Source organism: Cricetulus griseus (assembly GCF_003668045.3).
Source record: "Cricetulus griseus strain 17A/GY chromosome 1 unlocalized genomic scaffold, alternate assembly CriGri-PICRH-1.0 chr1_0, whole genome shotgun sequence".
Classification (NCBI taxonomy): Eukaryota; Metazoa; Chordata; class Mammalia; order Rodentia; family Cricetidae; genus Cricetulus; species Cricetulus griseus.
This window is the reverse complement of record NW_023276806.1, coordinates 154,425,938-154,447,151: the sequence shown is the minus strand read 5'-3', so window position 1 is coordinate 154,447,151 and position 21,214 is coordinate 154,425,938. Positions and strand designations below refer to the sequence as shown.

General features: G+C 41.3%; 1 protein-coding gene across 2 annotated transcripts in view; it reads right to left on the bottom strand.

The window, feature by feature from the left end:
* Positions 1–21,214, bottom strand: part of Gnptab (N-acetylglucosamine-1-phosphate transferase subunits alpha and beta) — a 72,260-nt gene that overhangs the window by 6,720 nt on the left and 44,326 nt on the right. Inside the window, exons 8-19 of one of the 2 annotated variants that reach the window (XM_027392564.2) lie at positions 16,340–16,501; positions 14,936–15,115; positions 14,555–14,725; positions 13,266–13,389; positions 11,999–12,202; positions 10,592–11,637; positions 8,673–8,872; positions 8,255–8,474; positions 7,068–7,181; positions 5,426–5,511; positions 4,862–4,960; positions 3,179–3,346 (exon numbers count right to left, since the gene is read on the bottom strand). In XM_027392564.2, the coding sequence (XP_027248365.1) occupies positions 3,179–3,346; positions 4,862–4,960; positions 5,426–5,511; positions 7,068–7,181; positions 8,255–8,474; positions 8,673–8,872; positions 10,592–11,637; positions 11,999–12,202; positions 13,266–13,389; positions 14,555–14,725; positions 14,936–15,115; positions 16,340–16,501 (2,774 nt within the window). The remainder of the gene's footprint in view (positions 1–3,178; positions 3,347–4,861; positions 4,961–5,425; positions 5,512–7,067; positions 7,182–8,254; positions 8,475–8,672; positions 8,873–10,591; positions 11,638–11,998; positions 12,203–13,265; positions 13,390–14,554; positions 14,726–14,935; positions 15,116–16,339; positions 16,502–21,214) is intronic. The other variant, XM_027392565.2, reaches the window with a different exon arrangement.

The window sequence follows — 21,214 nt, the reverse complement described above, 5'->3', positions numbered from 1 at the left end:
AAAAAGACAAATACTGCATATTCCTCTCATATGTGGATCCTAGATTTTAATCTGCATATGTTCCTGTGTGTACCTAGCTTATGAAGCTAAAAAGATTCATGGGGAGTGAAGAAAAACTCCTACCTGATGGGGGAGGGGGAGATAGGAGCTAAAAGAATACATATATCATGAGGGAATAAGGGGTACTAATGAAGGAAAGAAGGGGACCAACAAGAGGACAGGGAGATAGGGATGGAGAGTGGGGGGACAGAACAAATAATGGAGTGTACAATGCTAAAATACATAATAAAACACATTATTATGTACATGCTAACAAAAACATCTAATATAAATTTAAAAAAAAACTAACTTAAAAAAAATTAGCTGAAACTGTATCCTGCATTCAAGAGGCTGAGGCAGGCAGTCAGCCATCTTGTTTTTCTTAGTGTGTTGTTTCTTCAGAGCAAACACCAGCATTTATGTTGTAGGACACATGGAGTAACAAGATGCTGACTCTTGGGTGCTCTGGTCTGGACTTCTCTTTTCTGTTTAAGGGCTTTCTGACAACATATTGGCAGACATAATCATCTTCAGAGAAACTGAAAAGCTTTTGGATCCTGTGAGCTCTTTTAGGCCCCAACCTAGAGGCACAATAGTATCCCTCAGTCTAACCTTAACCTAGGAACATCCTTGCCCTCCTCCCCTTTTCCCTTTGTTTCTTTTTCTTTTTGCAATAACAAAGCTGAGAACACTCATACTGGCATCCACAGTGCATCCTGAGCAGACTGACACTTCCTCTCCTGGTCTATAACAAGAACTCAACAGCAAGCACATGCTGCCATGGGCCAAGACAACTTGCTTTATGGGAGAACCTTGTTTGTCATTGTCATTCCCACTTCTGATTTGGACCACATAACCCATCCACTGTTTACCCAGAGCATCAGTAGGTACATCTCATAGAAAGTACAAAGCTTGTGTTCATTGTCCAGGTCAATGAGTTTCTGACAGCTGGTGTCTGGGAAGGAGATATTCAGCTTCATCTTGACATGGCCAACTACTTAGAAGGTGCCACACACAAAAATAAGCTCAAACTACCTTTAAGCCCACCACTTACTCAGCTGTGCCACTGAGATAAAGTCATTGCACTGGGGGAATTAACACTTGGAAGCATGTCAAGAACTGTCTTTGCAGCTCCTGGAAACTGAACACAGTGAGAAGCTGTGTATGTAAGATGAATCCACAATCTCTCACAGCTTCTCCTTATACAAATGAACAGACAGAAGCAGGGAGTCCACGGTTTCATTTATGCACCCACCAAGCTCTTTCCAGTTGTCAAGACAGGCCAAAGACCTGCCAATTTCCCAACAGTCCCTTCGGCTCCATCCACTGCTCTTCATTCCCTGAGGCCAGCAGACAGCATCAAGGCCTATAGCAGACATTTCTCAGCTTTGTCTTAATCCATCAATCTAATATTTCCACCACATATTTGGAAGGTGCCTTTATTTATGACTTTCTTTGTTCTGTTATTATAAAAAAAAAACTTCATCTAACTATTACCACATTGGAACATGGAATTAGAGGTAACTTAATTCTATGTTCCCAGGGCATGGCCACTCTTATTTGGCTCCGGAATAAACTTACCTACTTTGACATGAGAGTTGTATTTTTGCAGACAGCTGTTAACCTACCTGATGTTTCTAATCAGTTATCTCTAAAGTTCTTTTACTAATGACTTTCTTTTGTTTAATAACCACAGAAACCTCATAAAGCCTTTTCCACAGAGAAACGCATTATTTGGGAAACCTGAATTCATTTCCTGGGCCATGGTCACTCACATTTGGTTCAAGAATAAACTTTTATTCCCTTTGGGGTGAGAGCCATGTTTCATAGGGACAAAATAAAGTCCAAACGTTATCTTTCCCCAAAAGAATCAGTGGTTCCATTCCCAGGACAACAATATCATCACAAACCTTGCTGCCACCACCAATATATCCTATCTGGTGCATACCACTCTGGGTAGAATTCAAGCACCTCAAAGTTGGCATTATATATCCTTAATCTTTGGGTTCCTGCACCTACCAAAGTGAGACAGGCAAAGGGTTAAAGGTCTTCATAAATTCAAAGATGAAGTTTCCTGACTTCATGGCAGTAAGTCAAATATGAAGGAAGCGCATGCAGCAGCTACAGAACATACTAGAATGTGTAAACTTGAGAGGCAGGCTCGATCTCTCACTTGCCAGTTACTTTAGTGTGAGCAAATTACTCCCAGCACTCATGAGGCTGAACCAAGGTTCAGATCACAAGCTGCAGACCAGCTTGGGCTGCAAAGGGAATTCCAGATCAGCATGAGCTATATAATGAGAGACCCTGTCTTAAAAAATCAAAGGCTCAGGGTATATCCTGGCTGTAAAGCACTTGACTAGCACACAGGAGGCCCTGGGTTTGATCCTTATCACTGAAGAAAACAATTCCCCTAAAGTGACATCTGACACACAAGGTCACATGGCACATGTCCTTACACATCCAGAATAGGCAAATTCAGTGAGAAAGCAAATGAATGGTCACCAGGGGCTGAGGGTGAAGTGATCAGGAAATGACTGCTCCAGGGCTCTGGGATACTTTGGCAGTGATGAAAGGGTCTTCAAACTCGACCAATGCTGCATAGCACCATGAATATTCATGCCCCTGAACTGTGTGCTCAAAAAAGGTAAGGTGTATTCTATGACCTCCACTTAAATTTTTATTATTTTCTCTTGTCTTCATCCTTCCCAAGTGTAACAGGCAACTTCCAAACAGTGCTTTACCAGATGTCAATCTTTCAGACATTAGCTACGGAGTTTCCATTGGTTCTGGTCAGCCCATGCTCATTTCATGTGCCTCTCATTATGCACCACACAACAAGCTCTTCCAAATCAGTGCTGCTGTTCAAGTGAACATTGATCAATAGACATTGATCAGTAAACAACTGAATAAAAGGAGTTTCATTCAGTAAAATTATAAAAACCCAGTCACATATTTTCTCAAATCTCTTGAAACACCAATAAATGTCTTTTAAATGCTTAATAAAACTGTAACTGTATTTTCCCAAATAAATTACACAGCAGGTAAAACATTAAGGAAATGTCAGCAACCTAAAATCCAGATATAAATATATATGTAGATATACAGGCACACACATATATGCAAAACCAGAATTTACCATTCCTGCAGCTCATGCATATGAAGAAAACGGTTCCGATACTCTCTTGGCAGCTCAAACTGGGAAGGTATGGGAAACATGGATTCATAGAAGTCCCTGAGCACGGCCTTCACTGTCTGGGCATCTTTATGATTGTGGTCAATGTTGTCATTCAGACAAACAAACTTCCTGAAACAGAGAGCTAATATCACTGATAATCACACGCATGAGTCTGATCCAATAAAGTAAGAGATCTGGCTTTCAAAAGCATTTCCAACGCGCCAGCACCCTAAGTTGGTGCATTTGCTAATAAAGTTCCCTATCAGGAAATATCAGGAGGAAGGGTGCCTTTTAGTTCCCTTGCAAATTCCTTACCTGCAAAACAAGAGAACTAGGGAAGATAACTCTGAAAGAGTCATGTAACTATGGGAACAAATAAATGACTTCCATTTAGTGCAGCCAGATGTATGTGTTCAGAAAATGTATTTGACTGGCTGCAGTATTTTGTTAGCAGCTGGGAGAAAATTAGAAAACCTCTGAAACAGGTTCTTTGAGTTGTGAGACCATGCTCCTGTGGATGTTTGGCAGAGAGCTGGTCCTAAGGTGCAGACCCTTTGAGTTTTGAATTAATGTATCTCCAACTAAGCCGAGAGGCTAGAGCTCAGCACAACCAGCTTAAGATGGTACACCCCTTCTTGTTTCAAGTTTTCTTTTTTCTTTTTTTTTGGGGGGGGGAGTGTTTCAAGGCAGAGTTTCTCTATAGCTTTGAAGGCTCTCCTGGAACTAGCTCTTGTAGAACAGGCTGGTCTCAAACTGCCTCTGCCTACCAAGCGCTGGGATTAAAGGCGTGCACCACCACCACCACCACCACCACCACCACCACCACCACCACCACCACCGCCCAGTGTTTCAAGCTTTCCTTAGGGCAAAAATCACTAATCCAAGGTGCCACTAAGAGTATGATAAGATGTGACAACACTTTTGAAAACAACAAAAAATTTAAAAAAATCAAATTTAACAAAACCTTCAGACCCAACTACCAATTCTTGGGAAAACAGAGAGGATGTAGGAACATGTTAAGAACCTACATAAAGAACAAAAGAAGAAAAGAGTTTTTGAAAAAGGAAATTAGCTGAGCCAGGTGGCTGGTGCCTGTATCTCAGGACTGAGGAGACTGATCTCTGTAAGTTTCAGCCAGCTTGGCATGTGAGAACCTCTCAAAAATACGATAAAACTAAACAAAAAACATGATGGCTAAGAAGCCCTAGGTTATCAAACAGCCAATGAGTTGCCCCATCAGTTAAAGAATCCACTCAAGTGACCCCTCCTGTGTGTTACGACACTAGGACTCAGTCTGACTGCCGGGACAATTGCTTAGGACAAACCTTATTAGAAATACTGAGTGTCAGTTGCCTACAAGCCCCACCCCTCCCTTCCAGTCTGCTCTGGACCTCACTGAACGGCCCGTGCTCCCACCTCTCAGCAAGCCCTCCTTGGGGAACCTACACTTAACTCCTGTCTCCTACCTCTTTGGTCAAACCCAGAGGAAATAGAATGTCCTTTTAACATGGAGCTTCTCTGTCTACTCTAAATTGAAACAGCCACTCCCTTCTCTCTAGTCCTGCTTGTTCCCGTCTTAGTCAAATTTAATTTTAGAATAAAACAAAACATAATTTTATAATCAATCAGAAAAAAAAATAGTACCTGGGGTTTTTTCTTATGTCATCCAACTGGCCAACCACATGAGAAACATTGGTACGAATCATTTTGAAAGCGATTTCTTCTTCTCCCATTATTTCAAACCTAATTGTCAAACATATTTAAAGAGTTTTTGGAAATGAAACACAAAATTTCAATAGGAAAAGCATTCTTAAAAACTTTATCGAAGCCAGGCGGTGGTAGCACACACCTTTAATCCCAGTTCTAGGAAGGCAGAGGCAGGAAGATCTCTATGAGTTCAAGGCCAGCCTGGTCTACAAAGTGAGTTCCAGGACAGTCAGGACTATACATAGATACACACAGAGAAACCGTCTTGAAAAGCAAAAGAAAAAAAAAAAAGAAAGAAAGAAAGAAAGGAAAAAGAAAAAAACCAAAAAACCTTGAGTGGACCCAACATGCACAGAAATGACCAAATCTTTTAAGAGGACAACAGGGAACCTCACATGACCCTTGAATGAATGCACAATTAATAAGACACTGTAAAGGTGCAAACATGCCAGCATGACCTTCAGAACCGTCCGAAGCCAGACAAAGATGATTTATACTCACCTATATTTGTTCTTGTCTTTATACGCTTTATGGATTTTGTCAGTTACTGGTTTACAGTTGGTGACAAGACTTTTAGTGACTGGTGGCTATGAGAGAATACAAGTGGGTCAGACAGTCCACCAAGGACAAGACAAGAAGAGCAAGTGAGGCACTAGCATTGGGTGCTGAATGTAAGGGTCACCAAGAGTTTATGGGACTAAGGACATATTGAAGGGCAATGGCTCAGGGGCCCAGCACAAGCTATATCCTAGCCGTGGGGTACACATATCTGAGAAGACAAGCAATGAGCTGGCAACCGAGAGTGCCTACTTCCCCTCTTGAGGGGAAAGGCGTGTTCAAGTCCTTGATAACTAGTAGCAATTTAGTTACCTTGACAAACATGTGAATGACAAACTAATTACCCATCCTTGGCCTAATGAAGCAGTTAATTATTTTTGTTTTCTTAGACAGCCTCTTCCTCTGAAGTCCTGGCTGACCTGGACTTACTAAGGAGACCCAAGCTGATTTTAAAGTTGTGATTCTCCCACTTCTGCCTCTCATGTGGTAGATTACATGCCATGTGCCACAAGGCCTGGCTTAAGCAGAATTAAAAACAAACAAATAAATTACAACAGGTGACTAACCTGTAAATGCCTTTGACTATATTAGCTTTCACAGAATTGGTATGACTAAATCTAGGAAAACTTCGAAAAAGAATTATTATTTTAAAACTCTGCTGAGAATTTCTTTAGCCTGCATAATTTAACTTCTATGTTTTAAAAATGATTTTATCCTCTCCAGAGGCAGAAAATGACTACTGATTACACACATACCCTTTCACTGATTATAGACATCTGTGAACCAGCTGTAACAGAAGTTACAGCTGTAAACCAACATGTAGGTACTGAACCCTGGTCCTCCACGAGAACAAAAGATGCTCTTAACCACTGAGCCACCTCTCCCTCCAGAAAAATTTTAATAGAATTTTATTCTGATTATGAAATCAAAAGATATTCATTGTACAAAATATGAAAACATAAGTAGACAATACTAAAAAACTATCTGTGATTTAATATGCCTTTTGAGGTATGTATATTCTGGTATTCAAGTAGGGGTGGATAATATTAGGGAATTTTTGATAATTCAGGCCATAGTGTGTGCTTCCCATTTCCCTCTTCATCCAATTGATTTTCTAAGCATTTCCCCATATATCATATGTATAACTTACAAAAACAAGTTAAATAGTGTATGCTGTATGCCCTTTCATCAATTCTGAGGTGCACATATTTGCACATCTCTGAAATGGGGACATCTCTTACAGGTAACAATTAGTTAAGAAGTGACGTTGCCACAGGTGTGTGGAGCTCATCCGTCATCCCCCACAAAGCCCAGGAGGGGCCAGCAGCACCCTGTCTGACATATTTCTATGGAGTGCTCTTTCCAAGAGAGTTCTTGGGTTACTTGCTGCTACCCTCGGTCACTAGAGTGTCTATTTATGGAATCCAACCAATCTAAAAATGAACTTACGTATTCAGAGTGGGGAAGGCTTCCCAAGAAAGATGTAAGTGATTGTGTATTATCTGTGCTGCCATGTTGCCTCTGGTTTGGATGTGCTACACAGAATGGTGGAGAGGCATCTGATAAGGGTTACCATGAAACTTACCAGATTGGGATCGTAGTATGCTTCCTGAGTTGGTGGGATATTGTTCAGTTGAGTGATATTAGCAGGAAGCATTTTTGAGCAGTTTATTAACATGTGTTCCAAACCTGTCAAATCCTAACCAAAGCAAAATATAAATCTGTTATATATACTATACATAAAAAAGCTGGTTTAAAAATAAAAAATATGTGCATACAAGTAACATTATATAGACTGGGTAGGTTGTATTTATGCCACCAATGCCCAGCTGTATTTAGAAATATATATACGTGTGTGTGTGTGTGTGTGTGTGTGTGTGTGTGTGTGTGTGTGTGTGCGCGCGTGTCTAACAACAATTAATGGAAAGGGAGGTACATGGAAGGATCTGGAGGGTGGAAAGGGAAGGGGGAAATGACATGATTATATTATAATCTCAAAAAATAAAAGGGAATCCAGGCGTTGCTGGCACACGCCTTTAATCCCAACACTTGGGAGGCAGAGGTAGGCGGATTTCTGTGAGTTCGAGGCCAGCCTGGTCTACAGAGCGAGTGCCAGGATAGGCTCCAAAGCTACACAGAGAAACCCTGTCTTGAAAAACCAAAAAGAAAATAAATAAATAAATAAATAAATAAATGGGAAAAACATAATAAAAAGTATATAAGAGTCTCTAAGTGGCTATTCTAAATGACTCAAAAGCAATAGCATTCTTAAGTATAAAATAGAAACATTTCAAAAGAGCAAAATAAGACAACACAATATTACATCCTCATCTGAACTAGAAGGTGAGTGAAGTTGGTGAGACACCCATTTTTATAAGGTGGTCCAGGCTCACAGGGAATGATGCAGCACAACTCAATTCATTTTAACATCTCCCTACTTGAGTTTTGCATTTCTAAGGACCACAGGAGGACTTGACGGAGATCTCCAGTCCACAGCACCCCATCCCCTGAATGAACTTGTCACGAGGATCATGTGCAGGTATCTACCACCTGGCTCTCCCCTCGGAGATTAATACATGATTTCCCCAATGCAAGACCACAAAACACAAGTTTCACATATTTTAGTCCTGGCACTAATAAACGGATGAGTTGCTAGCCTATATGTTAAATATTCAGAATTATCTTTACTTGAAATGCAGTAGAAAAAGAGGTGCTATCAGAATTATTTTCCACTCAATATGTTACAAGCTTAAGGTTGAAACGATACATTACCTGCAAGCTTAAAGGCAGATCATGAATCCTGGTAGCCAGTGTTCGGATTTCTCTATCAGACAAGACACCAGATTGGTCTGTATCTACTTCATCAAATACTTGAGAAATATTCAGGGGCTGAACTGCACTCATGAGATAATAGAAATATGAGAAGGCAAACTGCATGTCCTCAGAATGGCGCACCTTGTGAAATGATGTCTTGTCAAATTCTTCAGGGAACCTGTCCAGAGATAACATGTAAAGAGCTTTGGATATTCTGGGTACATACAGTATTGGATGTTTATGAAAACGCAAGTTTGTCTTCACATCTTATTTATATGGCATCTTTGACTCATCAGATACGAAGGCCACAGCTCATCAGGGCAAATATACAAATGTCAAGCACACAGGCAGGCACACAAGCACAACTGAGACTTACATATCTTGTAGTTCTTGCATAACAATTCTGTCAATCATATGTGGCATATGTGCAGGGACTTTCCTGGATGTGAATCCAAACTTGCTGTTTAGAATTTTATTGACGTATCGGAGGGAGTCTGCAAACGTATCTTTTAATTGCCGCCCGGTATGTTTGCTATCAGTAAAGTATGCCAATTGTGTCTTCAATGACTCTTCCTCCTAAAATGAGAATTACATGTAACAAACACTGTGCCATGCACCGTGTTACACAATGTGATGACTGCTCACTAACAGTCCTCAAGGTTAGTGACTCCATGCTGTGAGGTCACTCTAAGGATCTTAGGGAAAGCACTGGCTTGAGAATAACAGTGACATAACAGGCCTATTGGGTGTGCCTTAAAAACTAGTTATAGAATACTAGCCAATTCAATACAACATTTAGAAAAACTGCTTACATACAGATTGTATAGTGGTGGTAACAAAAGAGCATGTATTTGAGTTCTAGGTATGACTAAAAGAAACTGAGCTCCACTATATGATAGAAACCAAAACCAGTTAGGCAGAACTGTACAGGCAAAGAAAACCGGCAAAGAATGTGAACATACTTTAATAGAATAAGTTTTTTTGCTTCACAAACTGAAGAAAATGTGGAAGAATGACCCTGACTAGTGCTGTTTAGTGTATGGAGGAGCAAGCATTCCTGTGTACCATTGGGAGTATGAAGTAGTGCCACGTTTTAGGACATAAAGTCTACGAGGACGAAACCTAGCAATTCTGCTGATGGAAATAAAAAGGTAAGCATAAGATAATGTGGAAGAACCTGTTGAAGTGCTGTAGTTGTAAAATACTGGAAAGGTCCAGCTGCTAGAGGAGCAAGGGCGCTGCCAAGGGCTACTTTCTCACAGGCACCGAATTGGAGGTAACCACAGGGAATGTGTGGATGGCGTGCAACCACCATTGCAGGACAGAAACTGCATAGGTGGCGTGTTTATGCACTTCAAGAAAAGACGGGAAGGGCGGCCATTTATCAAGTCACAAGGAAGAAGATTCAAAAAGATCTTCCCTTTTTATGGCAGATCTTTGTACTGCTTGAAAATTGCAGTAGTCTACAGTCATGAAAAGCAACACCAGTGAGAACTGCCACTTTCCACTCAATTAGTAAATGCCCAGTGTGCAAGGCAAAAAGATGCCTCCAAAAGGGCTGAGAGGGACAAGCACAGGGCCCACTTCATGCTCTTTTTCTTCACTGTCCGTCCTTGACCATGCGACTTTTCTTAGTCTGTCAACTCCGGCCCATCTAGGGTCAGCTCACAGGGTGTGGCTCCTGAGACCAGTTCCCTTGGGACTCCTGACTCATGACTCAACAGAAATGCCACATAGCCACAACTATCAGCTTTATTTCAATTTGTCCTCCTTAGTGGCCTCTAGTCTTCCTGAGAAGTGACTGTGTTTGTATTCTCCAGTGTTCATCACTGTGGCAGCCCCTTCAGGGAAAATGACACCATAGCATAGTGTAGGCCACATGTGACACAAGGGACAAGAGCCCCGGTTCTGAGGTTTGGCTTACAGGGCTGGTTGTGCTGATGGTGGAAATGTCAATGGACTTATCTGAACCTCAGGTTTCTGGGCAGTAAAGCTGGGATAGAATCAGAATTGCAAGCCAAGGAGACAGGATGTCACTGCTGTTCCTCCATGTTCCCAGCCTCCACCCCAGCTAAAACGCTTACTCAGTAAGGACCATTTCCTAGACTGCAAAAGTATGTGGCATGTTTATAATTAGGGTAATTGAGGAAATTAAATGAAACCAGTCAAGATAAGCACTTACTTCGGTGTGGTCACAGGAAAGTGCTTGACAAATGGTAGTTAGTATTATATTACCACTTACAAAGTTAGTTATGTTCCTGGGCATGACAAAGAATAAGGCTGGATCTAACTTACATCAAGAAGGTCTTGGAAATATTTTTTTTTCTCCCAGGGCAAAAAGCCTGGGTAACTCTCTGTGTAGTGCTGCAGCCTCCTTCCAGGCACTACCTCATTTACAGCTATGTGATTGTCAGCTTTGCCCTCCACTCTGCCTCTTTCCTCTTCATTCCCTTTGAGCTCTTCTTTGGGTGCACTCATGCCTAGTGCATGTTGGGTCTGAGTTTCCAAAGTAGGTCTTGCATCAGCCTCCAAGACTAGAGGTGGATTTAAATCATGGTCACGGCCATTCGAGTTCACTGTCCCCACTGGGGACATCCATGTCTCTGATCTCTGACCAGCAACAACGTCACCTGGGCTTCCATGAGAGAGCTTTTCCTGTGGGACCTCCAAATTGTCATTTGTTTGGTCCATCTTTCTGGCTGGAGGTTTTACTTTACTATCTGCTGAGTTCCCCAGGAAAGACTTCAGCAGGGCTGACTTGGATAAATTGTATCCTTTTAGAGTGATGTCTCCAAGTTCCAATTGCAGATCCAACTTGCTCAGTCTCACTTGGGCCTCTTTTGGAAGGAGTGAAATATTTACCAGGGGGATTTTTACCTCCTCTTGGAATCTCCCTGTTGTGTTTATGTCATGTTTCCTGACCTTGGGGAAGCGTTTCCCTTTGGGAACATCTTCAAAAGAGATTTCAGCTTGGGGAAGAGGTGTCACTGGGCTAACCACATTTTCATAGGCCTTCTGAGTTGTAGAATTTAGCTTTGGCACCTCCCTTGTGTCCACCTCTACCGTTATCTGGATTTTGAACTCTTGATCATTTGCATTTTGGAGTGTGAGATTAAAGTATATCATGGTTGCATTCATTCCACTGTGTAGTATGAGGTGTATGGTTTTCCACTTGTTTGCAATGGATGCATGTCGGATTATTGGATTGTCACTGTAGGCACCTTCGATTCCTCTTTTGGCTATTTTTGCAAAGCTGAAATAAGACAGGTGTTCACCTTTGGGGATAACATAGTGAGTCTGGTTTGGGAGAAGAGTTACTTTATACAATTCATGAAAATGATCTAGAGGAAAAAACACAAACATGGTTTCTTAGACATTTTTACTGCCTTCCCTTAATTCTCTGGGTTCAAGTTCTTATTTTCTAAGGTGACTTTAAATTTATTTTAAAATGCTCAAAAATTGTAATACAAGGTTTGGGACTATGGCTCATTTTACCATTTGAGCTGACCACAGCAGTTTACATGGAACATTAACCCTGACTCACTATAGAGATGCTCATGAATTTCAATTAATAAATTTCAATGGCTAATTTCCAACTTTTCGCCCATTTGAGGATACTTTAAGTAATGACAACCATCGAGTGTTTCCTCTATTAGTGGAGTTAGCCTTTTGTTTCTAATGTTTTCATGGCAATACATATACCTTGTCCACAGTCACCAGCATCAAATCCACAGGACAAGACGTTGCAGGCTTGGTCACAGAACTTATCGGCGAGCCAGGAATTCGCACACCCTTGGTTACAGTAAGAGACACTATTTATTCCTCCACCGAACTGCCAGGGCTGTCCAACTCCAATATTCCCGGTACCCCCACCTCCTGCGACATAGCGACTCCCTCCACTGTTACCTGTAGAGGGAGAAGGAAGGAAGAGTCTTTACTAGACTTACAACTGTGAAAGAAGACAGCTCATCATTCCTTACAAATGTGTGCAAGGCTGATGCATGGATTGCCACTACAGAGGCTCATCCTATTCCTTATCATGAATACTCCCTGTGTCTTAAGGGAAGGGAGTTCACCTAGAAGGGTACAGGCAGTGGTGATTAAGACAGATAGGGCAAAGCTGGAGGAGGGAAAAGAGATTATTCCAAGGACCATGACTCAGAATTCCCCAAACCATGTCAAGACACAGGTAGTAACTAGGTCTAGTTATATAGCTGTGTTCTCTCCTTGCAGCTGCCTATATTTTATAACAGGGCACCTGAAAGAAGGCTAAAACAGCCTTGACACTTTGTTTCCTCTAATATTCAACACATTTCCAAGTCCATTTCCTCATCTAGACCACCAAGGTGATAACATCTGTGCACACTCCCTTTCTCGGAGCCCAAAAATCAAAACGGTTATAAATAATGTTCTAGGCCAGGCAGTGATGGTGCATGCCTTTAATCCCAGGACTTGGAAGGCAGAGGCAGGCAGATATCTGTGAGTTCGAGGCCAGCCTGGTCTATAGAGCCAGTTCTAGGAGAGGCTCCAAAGCTACAGAGAAATCCCGTCTCAAAACAGATAAATAAAGTTCTAGAATTTAGTGCTTTATGAACTGAAAGTAATAAGTAAACACATTTTAAAAAGTGTCAACATAAAAGTCCAAAGGTGAATGGGGGAGCTGAAGAGACATTCATTCTGCAACTCTGATTATTTCACAGCCTACTGCAGCTTCCCCCGAAAGTTACTGCCATGGATTCTTATAGAACCAGTTGGAATGATCCTTGGGTTAACATAATTAAGAGTATTCTAGAAACTTTAAACAATAACAAAAGATATTTTTAAATGCAGAGCCTACAGAGAAATCCATTCAGTAATGGATACTGTGAATAAACCGAGTCACATGGGATGTATGGGTTAGGAAATCAGCTGCACATATTCTTAGGATTAAGGATGCAAAAATGAACAAGTCACATTTAAACGTCCTTACCGGAGCAATCACCACCATCCCAGTCACAGGCTGAATTGTTACAGGCCTTGTCACAGTAGCCATCTTTAATCCAGGAGCCCGGGCAGCCCTCAGCACAATTGGGCACAGGCCATGTCAAATAAACCTGTGATAAAATCAAAGAGGAAATACAGCAATTTCTGACACTTTTCGCTCTTGAATTAAAATATCTTTAGATAAAAATTGGGTTTCCAAACTTTCTCAAAGACTGGCTACTGCTATTCCACATTGCCAACACCCACTGTAGAGTTAAACCTGCTGAGCATGGCTCTTCTTTCCCAGTTGCTTCAGAGAACAAGGACTTGGATCATGGGTTAGTTTTACTAACATGATCTTATAATCTACTTCTAAATAAAATAGGCATGTGTCAGACTTACATGTGAATACAAAGACATGGCAAGGCAGGAAGGGGCTCTTCCACAAGTCAATCTTTGGCCATGACACTTACTAGTCACCTGAGCTTTTCTGCATAATCCCCCAAGGCTCAGGGAAGGAGAAGGTGAATGCCAGGAGCCACTATCTCCAGGCTAAGGCTGTGCTTAGGCAAATTAATTCCTACGACATTCTGAGCTCCCAAAGTGAGCTATGTGACACATGTTTACTCTCTAAATTCACTAAAGATAAATATACCCCTTCCTTTTTAAAGTCATAGCTCCTTTGCACATTACACTTATTCAGAATGTATTTTTTTAAATCTAAACTGGAACTAGAGCCTGTCAATGACTAGAGTGTGCTCTATGGTAGAGTAAGTAGTTTGTTTGGCTCTATGGTAGAGTAAGTACTTTTCTAGCATATATGAGTTCCTGGGGCTGATCCCCAGCACAGCAAACAAACAAACAAATCCAGTTCAATTCAGAGAGGTCTCCCCATCCCACCTGATTTAAACCTTCAGTGTTCTACCCTTCCCCATAGCACAGCCTGAGCCAGACAGCTCACCTTACATGAAATTTCACCCACCCCCTTATTGTGTATGTAGGTCATTTTGCTGTCACTCACTCTAGCTGCAATTCTGTTGCAAAGTGGGTTTGCTATAGTGGAAAATATAAAGGTTCAAGGAGGAAAAGGGGGGTCATGTTCATCAGAGGCTGCAGGAAAGCAATATCCCACTGTGGTTTTCTTACTCTTAATCCAGACTCTCCTGAGATAGGGAGTCACAAATGCAGACTTGTTAATACTCGCACATAGAAATGTATACAGGGACACATGAGGAAATGCATTTCCTCATCTACTACTGATTTTCCAGCTAGGTGCCCACCCATCTTAGCACTTACCTTTTGACCTTTGGAGTGACTGTAAAAATCATCTGGCCAAACATCCTTACCAAACATAACGTCATCATTTAGATAAATGAACTTCTGTGACAGCCCCTCGATGCGATGAATGTGACTTTCAATAGCAGGTGAACTGAAAGTGGGCAAGTGGCTCAAATTCCGGAAAATGTCCTTTAACAGAGAGCACATTCATAAGGTAAATGTGAGCTGTTTTGATCTGGCTGGGCATTTAGAAAGAGGGAAGGGAAGAGACTGTGGTAATTCAAAGAAAGTAGACATGGAGGTAGAGAAGGTGAGGGCAATGAAATGATGAGATCACTGTACCACACTGAAAGCACAGATAGGAAACCACAGCCTTGGGCTATTTGCAAAGTCACACACCTGGTGGGTTACTATCGTCACTCGAGGGTTGTCAAGGTTCAGCCAGGAAGGAATCTGCCCGTTGGTGACAATGAAAATATTCCGAACCCATGGTGCATGTCTTTCGATAGATCGCAATGAGTATCTCAGCTCTTCGTTATCTTCAAAACGGCTGGCAGACACATCTTCATCCTGCTTGGACTGGGAGATGAGAGAGATGTTTGGCACACAAAGACATGAAGTAAGTATCTGCATGAAACCCTAGCTCTTCCTCCTTGTCTTTACCCTCTGCTCTGTTCTCAGGGGAAATAGGTCTATGCCAACCTGACACAAGCTGGAGTCATCTGAAAGGAGGGAACCTCAACTGAGACAATGCCTCCATAAGATCAGGCTATAGGCAAGTATGTTGGGCATTTTCTTAATTAGTGATGGGTGGGGGAGGGCTCAGCCCATTGTGAATGGTGCCATCCCTGGGCTGGTGGTCCTGAATTCTATAAGAAAGCAGGCTGAGCAAGACATGGGGAGCAAGCCAGTAAGCAGCACCCCCTCCACGGCTGCTGTATCAGTTCCTGCCCTGCTTGAGTTTCTATCCTGACTTCCTTCAATGAAGAACAGTGCTGTGGAAGTTTAAGCTGAATAAATCCTCTCCTCCCCAAGTTGCTTTGGTCCCAGTATTTCATCACAGCATAAGAAACCCTAACTAAGATAGGGGCTCTGGCTAACCTTTAAAATTCAAGTGTGTGTGTGTGTGTGAGAGAGAGAGAGAGAGAGAGAGAGAGAGAGAGAGAGAGAGAGAGAGAGAGAGAGAATATACCATCTTCTTTATTATTATACTTTACATAAAGGGTCTTAGATTCCATTGGTCTTGCAGGTCTGGAGCTTACTACCTAGACCAGGCTGTCCCCTAAATCACAAAAATTTGCCTGCTTCTACCTTTAGAGTGCTGGAATTAAAGTCATGTGCCATCTAGTCTGACCAAAGCTTTATTTTATATTTATGAGTAACTCTTGAGTGTATATGTACGTGGGAGTCCTTGGAGGCCAGAGAAGGTGTGACAGCCCTTGAAGCTGGAGTTATAGGAAGTTATAAGCCATACAGCATGGGTGCTGAAACCAAACTTGGGTCTTCTGGAAGAACAGCAAGTGCTCTTAACAACTGAGCCATCTCTCCAGCCTTGTTCTTTTCAATAAGTATCAAAACAATGGTAGAAAATGGAAGTTTAGAAAAATCCTAATGCAGTCACTTCTCAGTAAGTCCTTTTTCTTCTACTAAATTGACATATAGGTATTTAGCATTCTATTTCTTCAGCCCATTGTTCTTCTAGCTGAGCTATTCTGGCAATGGCAAACACTCTGAATTCTTGACCTGCGCTGTAGAGATCTATCTATGCCCCTTCCTTGAGCTGTGGAGGTCTACACCCATTACCTGACTGATTGCACTCAGGTCCCACAACAGATACGCAGGGCTGATGGTCAGCTCTTTCCCATTGATGGTCATGTTCTTCTTGGTTTGCTTGTTTAGCTCTTGGAAACCTTTGGGGTTATTCAATTTTAGAAGAGCAACACTGGCCTCCGAATACAACTGCAACTGATAGATAACAAAGATACACATGGGCACACTGGACCTCAAGGAATAAACACAGATTTTCATTTTTTTGAAACAGTTTATTTTATTTTATTTTATTTTCGGTTTTTCGAGGCAGGGTTTCTCTGTGTAGGTTCGAAGCCTATCCTGGCACTCGCTGCTCTGGAGACCAGGCTGGTCTAGAACTCACAGAGATCCACCTGCCTCTGCCTCCTGAGTGCTGGGATTAAAGGCGTGTGCCACCAACACCCTACTGAAACAGTTTTAAGAATCTAGGATGGGGTTCGTCACGTTGCTGCTGAGAGTCATCTGACAAAAGTGACATGCTTGCCGGACCGAGTTTGGTGCCGGGATCCAAACACCGAACACCCAGAGGCAGCCCTGTCTCCATCCGCCAGCCCAAGTAGGCCAGGAGCTGTTTCCGGTTCCTGTTCATCGTCCTTGCTCAGAGTCATCTGACACAAGCAACCTGTGCACCAGACTGAGTCGGGGGCGGGATCCAACACACTGAGGCCCAGTGACAGCTCTGCCTCCAACTGCCACCTGCCCGGCAGGAGCCGGCACGCCCAAACACTGCAGACGCCTGGGTAACAGTGACACCTCCATCCACGAGAAGAATACTGACATTAGAGTATTGGATCTGTTTACATCTACCAGAAGAGAACCTTGGTCCCACACCCACCAGGAGAGCAAGAAACTCTTGCTACACCCACCAGAAGAAAGGATGAGAAGAGGACAAGGTAAAAGCACATTCAACAACAGAAAACCCAATATGATACCACCAGAGACTAGGAACCACACACCAGTAAGACCTGAACATCACAATGCAGATGAACCAGAAGAGCATGAACCTTAAAAGCATCTTCATGAAAATGATAGAGGACCTCAAAGAGGACATGAGAAAATCCCTAAAGAAATGGAAGAAAAAAACAAACCAAAAAAAAATACAAGATATCAACAAATCTCTCAAGGAAACAGTTCAAGACCTAAAAACTGAAATAGAGACAAAGAAAGTACAATCTGAGGGAATGCTGGAAATAGAAAAGCTGGGTAAATGATCAGGAACTACAGATGTAACCATAACCAACAGAATACAAGAGATGGAAGACAGAATCTCAGGAGTTGAAGACACTAGCAGAAATAGATTCATCAACCAAAGAAAATCTTAAGTCCAACAAATCCCTATCACAAAATATCCAGGAAATAAGGGATACCGTGAAAAGACCAAACCTAAGAATAATAGGTATAGAAGAAGGTGAAGAAAGCCAACTCAAAGGCGCAGAAAACATATTCAGCACAATCATAGAAGAAAACTTTCCCAACGTAAAGAAAGATATGCCAATGAAAATACAAGAAGCCTACAGACTGAACCAAATAGACCGAACAAAAAAAAAAGGTCTCCTCGCCACATAATAATCAAAACACCAAACATACACAACAAAGAGAAAATATTAAGAGCAGCAAAGGAAAAAGGCCAAGTAACCTATAAAGGCAAACCTATCAGAATCACACCTGACTTTTCCATGGAAACTCTAAAAGCCAGAAGGTCCTGGACAGATATTCTACCTACACTAAAAGACCATGGATGCCAGCCCAGACTACTATACCTAGCAAAGCTTTCAATCATTATAGATGGAGAAAACAAGATATTCCATGACAAAACCAGATTCAAACAATACATATCCACCAATCCAGCCCTATAGAAAGTACTGGTAGGAAAACTGCAACCCAAGGAAGTTAACTACAACCAGAAAAACATAGGCAATAGATATTCCCAACTTACCAACAGCCAAAAGGAAAAAGGGATAGAATCCCACACATAATCTCACCACCATCACCAAATCAAAAACAAACAAGAATGAACAATAATCAATGGTCATTAATATCCATCAACATTAATGGTCTTAACTCCGCTATAAAAAGACACAGATTAGCAGAATGGATAAGAAGACAGCATCCTTCCTTCTGCTGCATACAAGAAACTCACCTCAACTTCAAAGACAGACAGTACCTAAGAATTAAAGATTGGGGAACTATCTTCCAATCAAATGGACCCAAGAAACAATCGGGAGTAGCAATTCTAATATCCAATAAATTGGACTTTAAACTAAAATCAGTCAAAAAAGATGAAGAAGTCATTTCCTACTCATCACAGGAGAAATCCATCAGGATAAAGTCTCAATTCTAAACATTTATGCCCCAAATACAAAGGCATCCATGTTTGTAAAAGAAACATTACTAAAACTCAAATCACACATAAAACCACACACACAGCTAGGCGTTGGTGGCGCATGCCTTTAATCCCAGCACTTGGGAGGCAGAGGCAGGCAGATCTCTGTGAGTTTGAGGCCAGCCTGGTCTCCAGAGCGAGTGCCAGGATAGGCTCCAAAGCTACACAGAGAAACCCTGTCTCGAAAAACCAAAACCAAAACCAAAACCAAAACCAAAACAAACAAAATGCACACACATATAGTGGAAGATTTCAACACCCCATTCTCACCACTGGACAGGAACACCAGACAGAAACTTAACAAAGAAACAAAAGAACTAATAGAAGTTATGGCGCAATTGGACTTAACAGATATCTATAGAACATTCCACCCAAATACAAAACAATTTACCCTCTTCTCAGCGCCACATGGAACCTTCTCTAAAATCGACCACATACTTGGCAACATAGCAAACCTCAACAGGTACAAAAAAATTGAAATAACCCCCTGTGTCTTATCAGACCACCATGCTTTAAAATTAGAATTCAACAACAACACGAACTACAGAAAACCTACAAACTCATGGAAATTAAGTAACACCCAATTGCACAATTCATGGGTCCAGGAAGAAATAAAAAAAGAAATTAACGATTTCCTAGAATTCAATGAGAATGCAGACACAACATATCCAAACCTATGGGACACTTTGAAAGCAGTGCTAAGAGGAAAGTCCATAGTGCTAAATGACCACATGAAGAAACAGGAGAATAATCACACTAGAGAATTAACAGCACAACTGAAAGCTTTAGAAAACAAAGAAGCCAATACACCCCGGAGGAGCAGACCACAGGAAATAATCAAATTGAGGGCTGAAATCAATAAAATGGAAACTAGGAGAGCAATACAAAGAATCAATATAACAAAAAGTTGGTTATTCGAGAAAAATCAACAAAATAGACAAACCTTTATCCAAACTTACCAAACAACAAAGAGTGAACATGCAAATTAATAAAATCAGGAATGAAAAGGGGATATAACAACAGACAGAGAAGAAATCCAGAGAATCATCAGGTCATACTTTGAAAACCTATATTCCTCAAAATTTGAAAATCTAAAGGAAATGGACAATTTTCTGGACAGATTTCACTCACCAAAATTAAATCAAGAACAGATAAGCAACTTAAATAGACCTATAACCTCTAATGAAATTGAAGCAGTCATTAGAAGTCTCCCAACCAAAAAAAAGCCCAGGGCCAGATGGCTTCAGTGCAGAATTCTACAAGAAATTCAAAGTACAGCTAATACCAATTCTCCTCAAAGTATTCCACACAATAGAAGCAGAAGGGTCATTACCAAACTCTTTTTATGAGGCTTCAATAACCTTGATACCCAAGTCACACAAAGACACAACTAAGAAAGAGAACTACAGACCAATATCCCTCATGAACACTGATGCAAAAATTCTTAATAAAATACTGTCAAATCGAATCCAAGAACACATCAGAGAAATCATCCATCCCGATCAAGTAGGCTTCATCCCAGGGATGCAAGGATGGTTCAACATATGAAAATCCTTCAATGTAATCCACCATATAAACAGACTGAGGGGGAAAAATCACATGATCATCTCACTAGATGATGAAAAAGCCTTTGACAAAATCAACACCCCTTCATGATAAAGGTCCTGGAGAAATCAGGGATAACAGGAACATGCCTCAACATAATAAAAGCAATATACAGCAAGCCAAGAGCCAACATCAAATTAAATGGAAACTCAATGCAATTCCTCTAAAATCAGGAACAAGACAAGGCTGTCCACTCTCTCCATACCTCTTCAATATTATCCTTGAAATTCTAGCTAGAGCAATAAGACAACAAAAGGGAATACAAATCGGAAAGGAAGAAGTCAAACTCTCACTATTTGATGATGATATGTCTACATAAGTGACCCAAAAAACTCTACCAGGGAACTCCTACAGCTGATAAACACCTTCAGCAAAGTGTCAGGATACAAGATTAACTCAAAAAAATCTGTAGCCCTATTATACACTGATGACACATTTGTGGAGAAAGAAATCAGAGAAGCATCACCCTTTACAATTGCCACGAACAACATAAAATACCTTGGAGTAACACTACCCAAAAAAGTGGAAGACCTATACCCTAAGAATTTTGAGTCTCTAAATGAAGAAATTAAAGAAGATACCAGAAAATGGAAAGATCTCCCATGCTCTTAGATAGGCAAGATCAACATAGTAAAAATGGCAATCTTGCCAAAAGCAATCTACAGATTCAATGCAATCCCCATCAAAATCCCAACACAATTCTTCACTGACCTTGAAAGAACAATTCTTAACTTTATATGGAGAAACAAAAGACCCAGGATAGCCAAAACAACCCTATACAACAGAAGAACTTCTGGAGGCATCATCATCCCTGACTTCATGCTCTATTACAGAGCTATAGTCCTGAAAACAGCTTGGTATTGGCACAAAAATAGACAGAT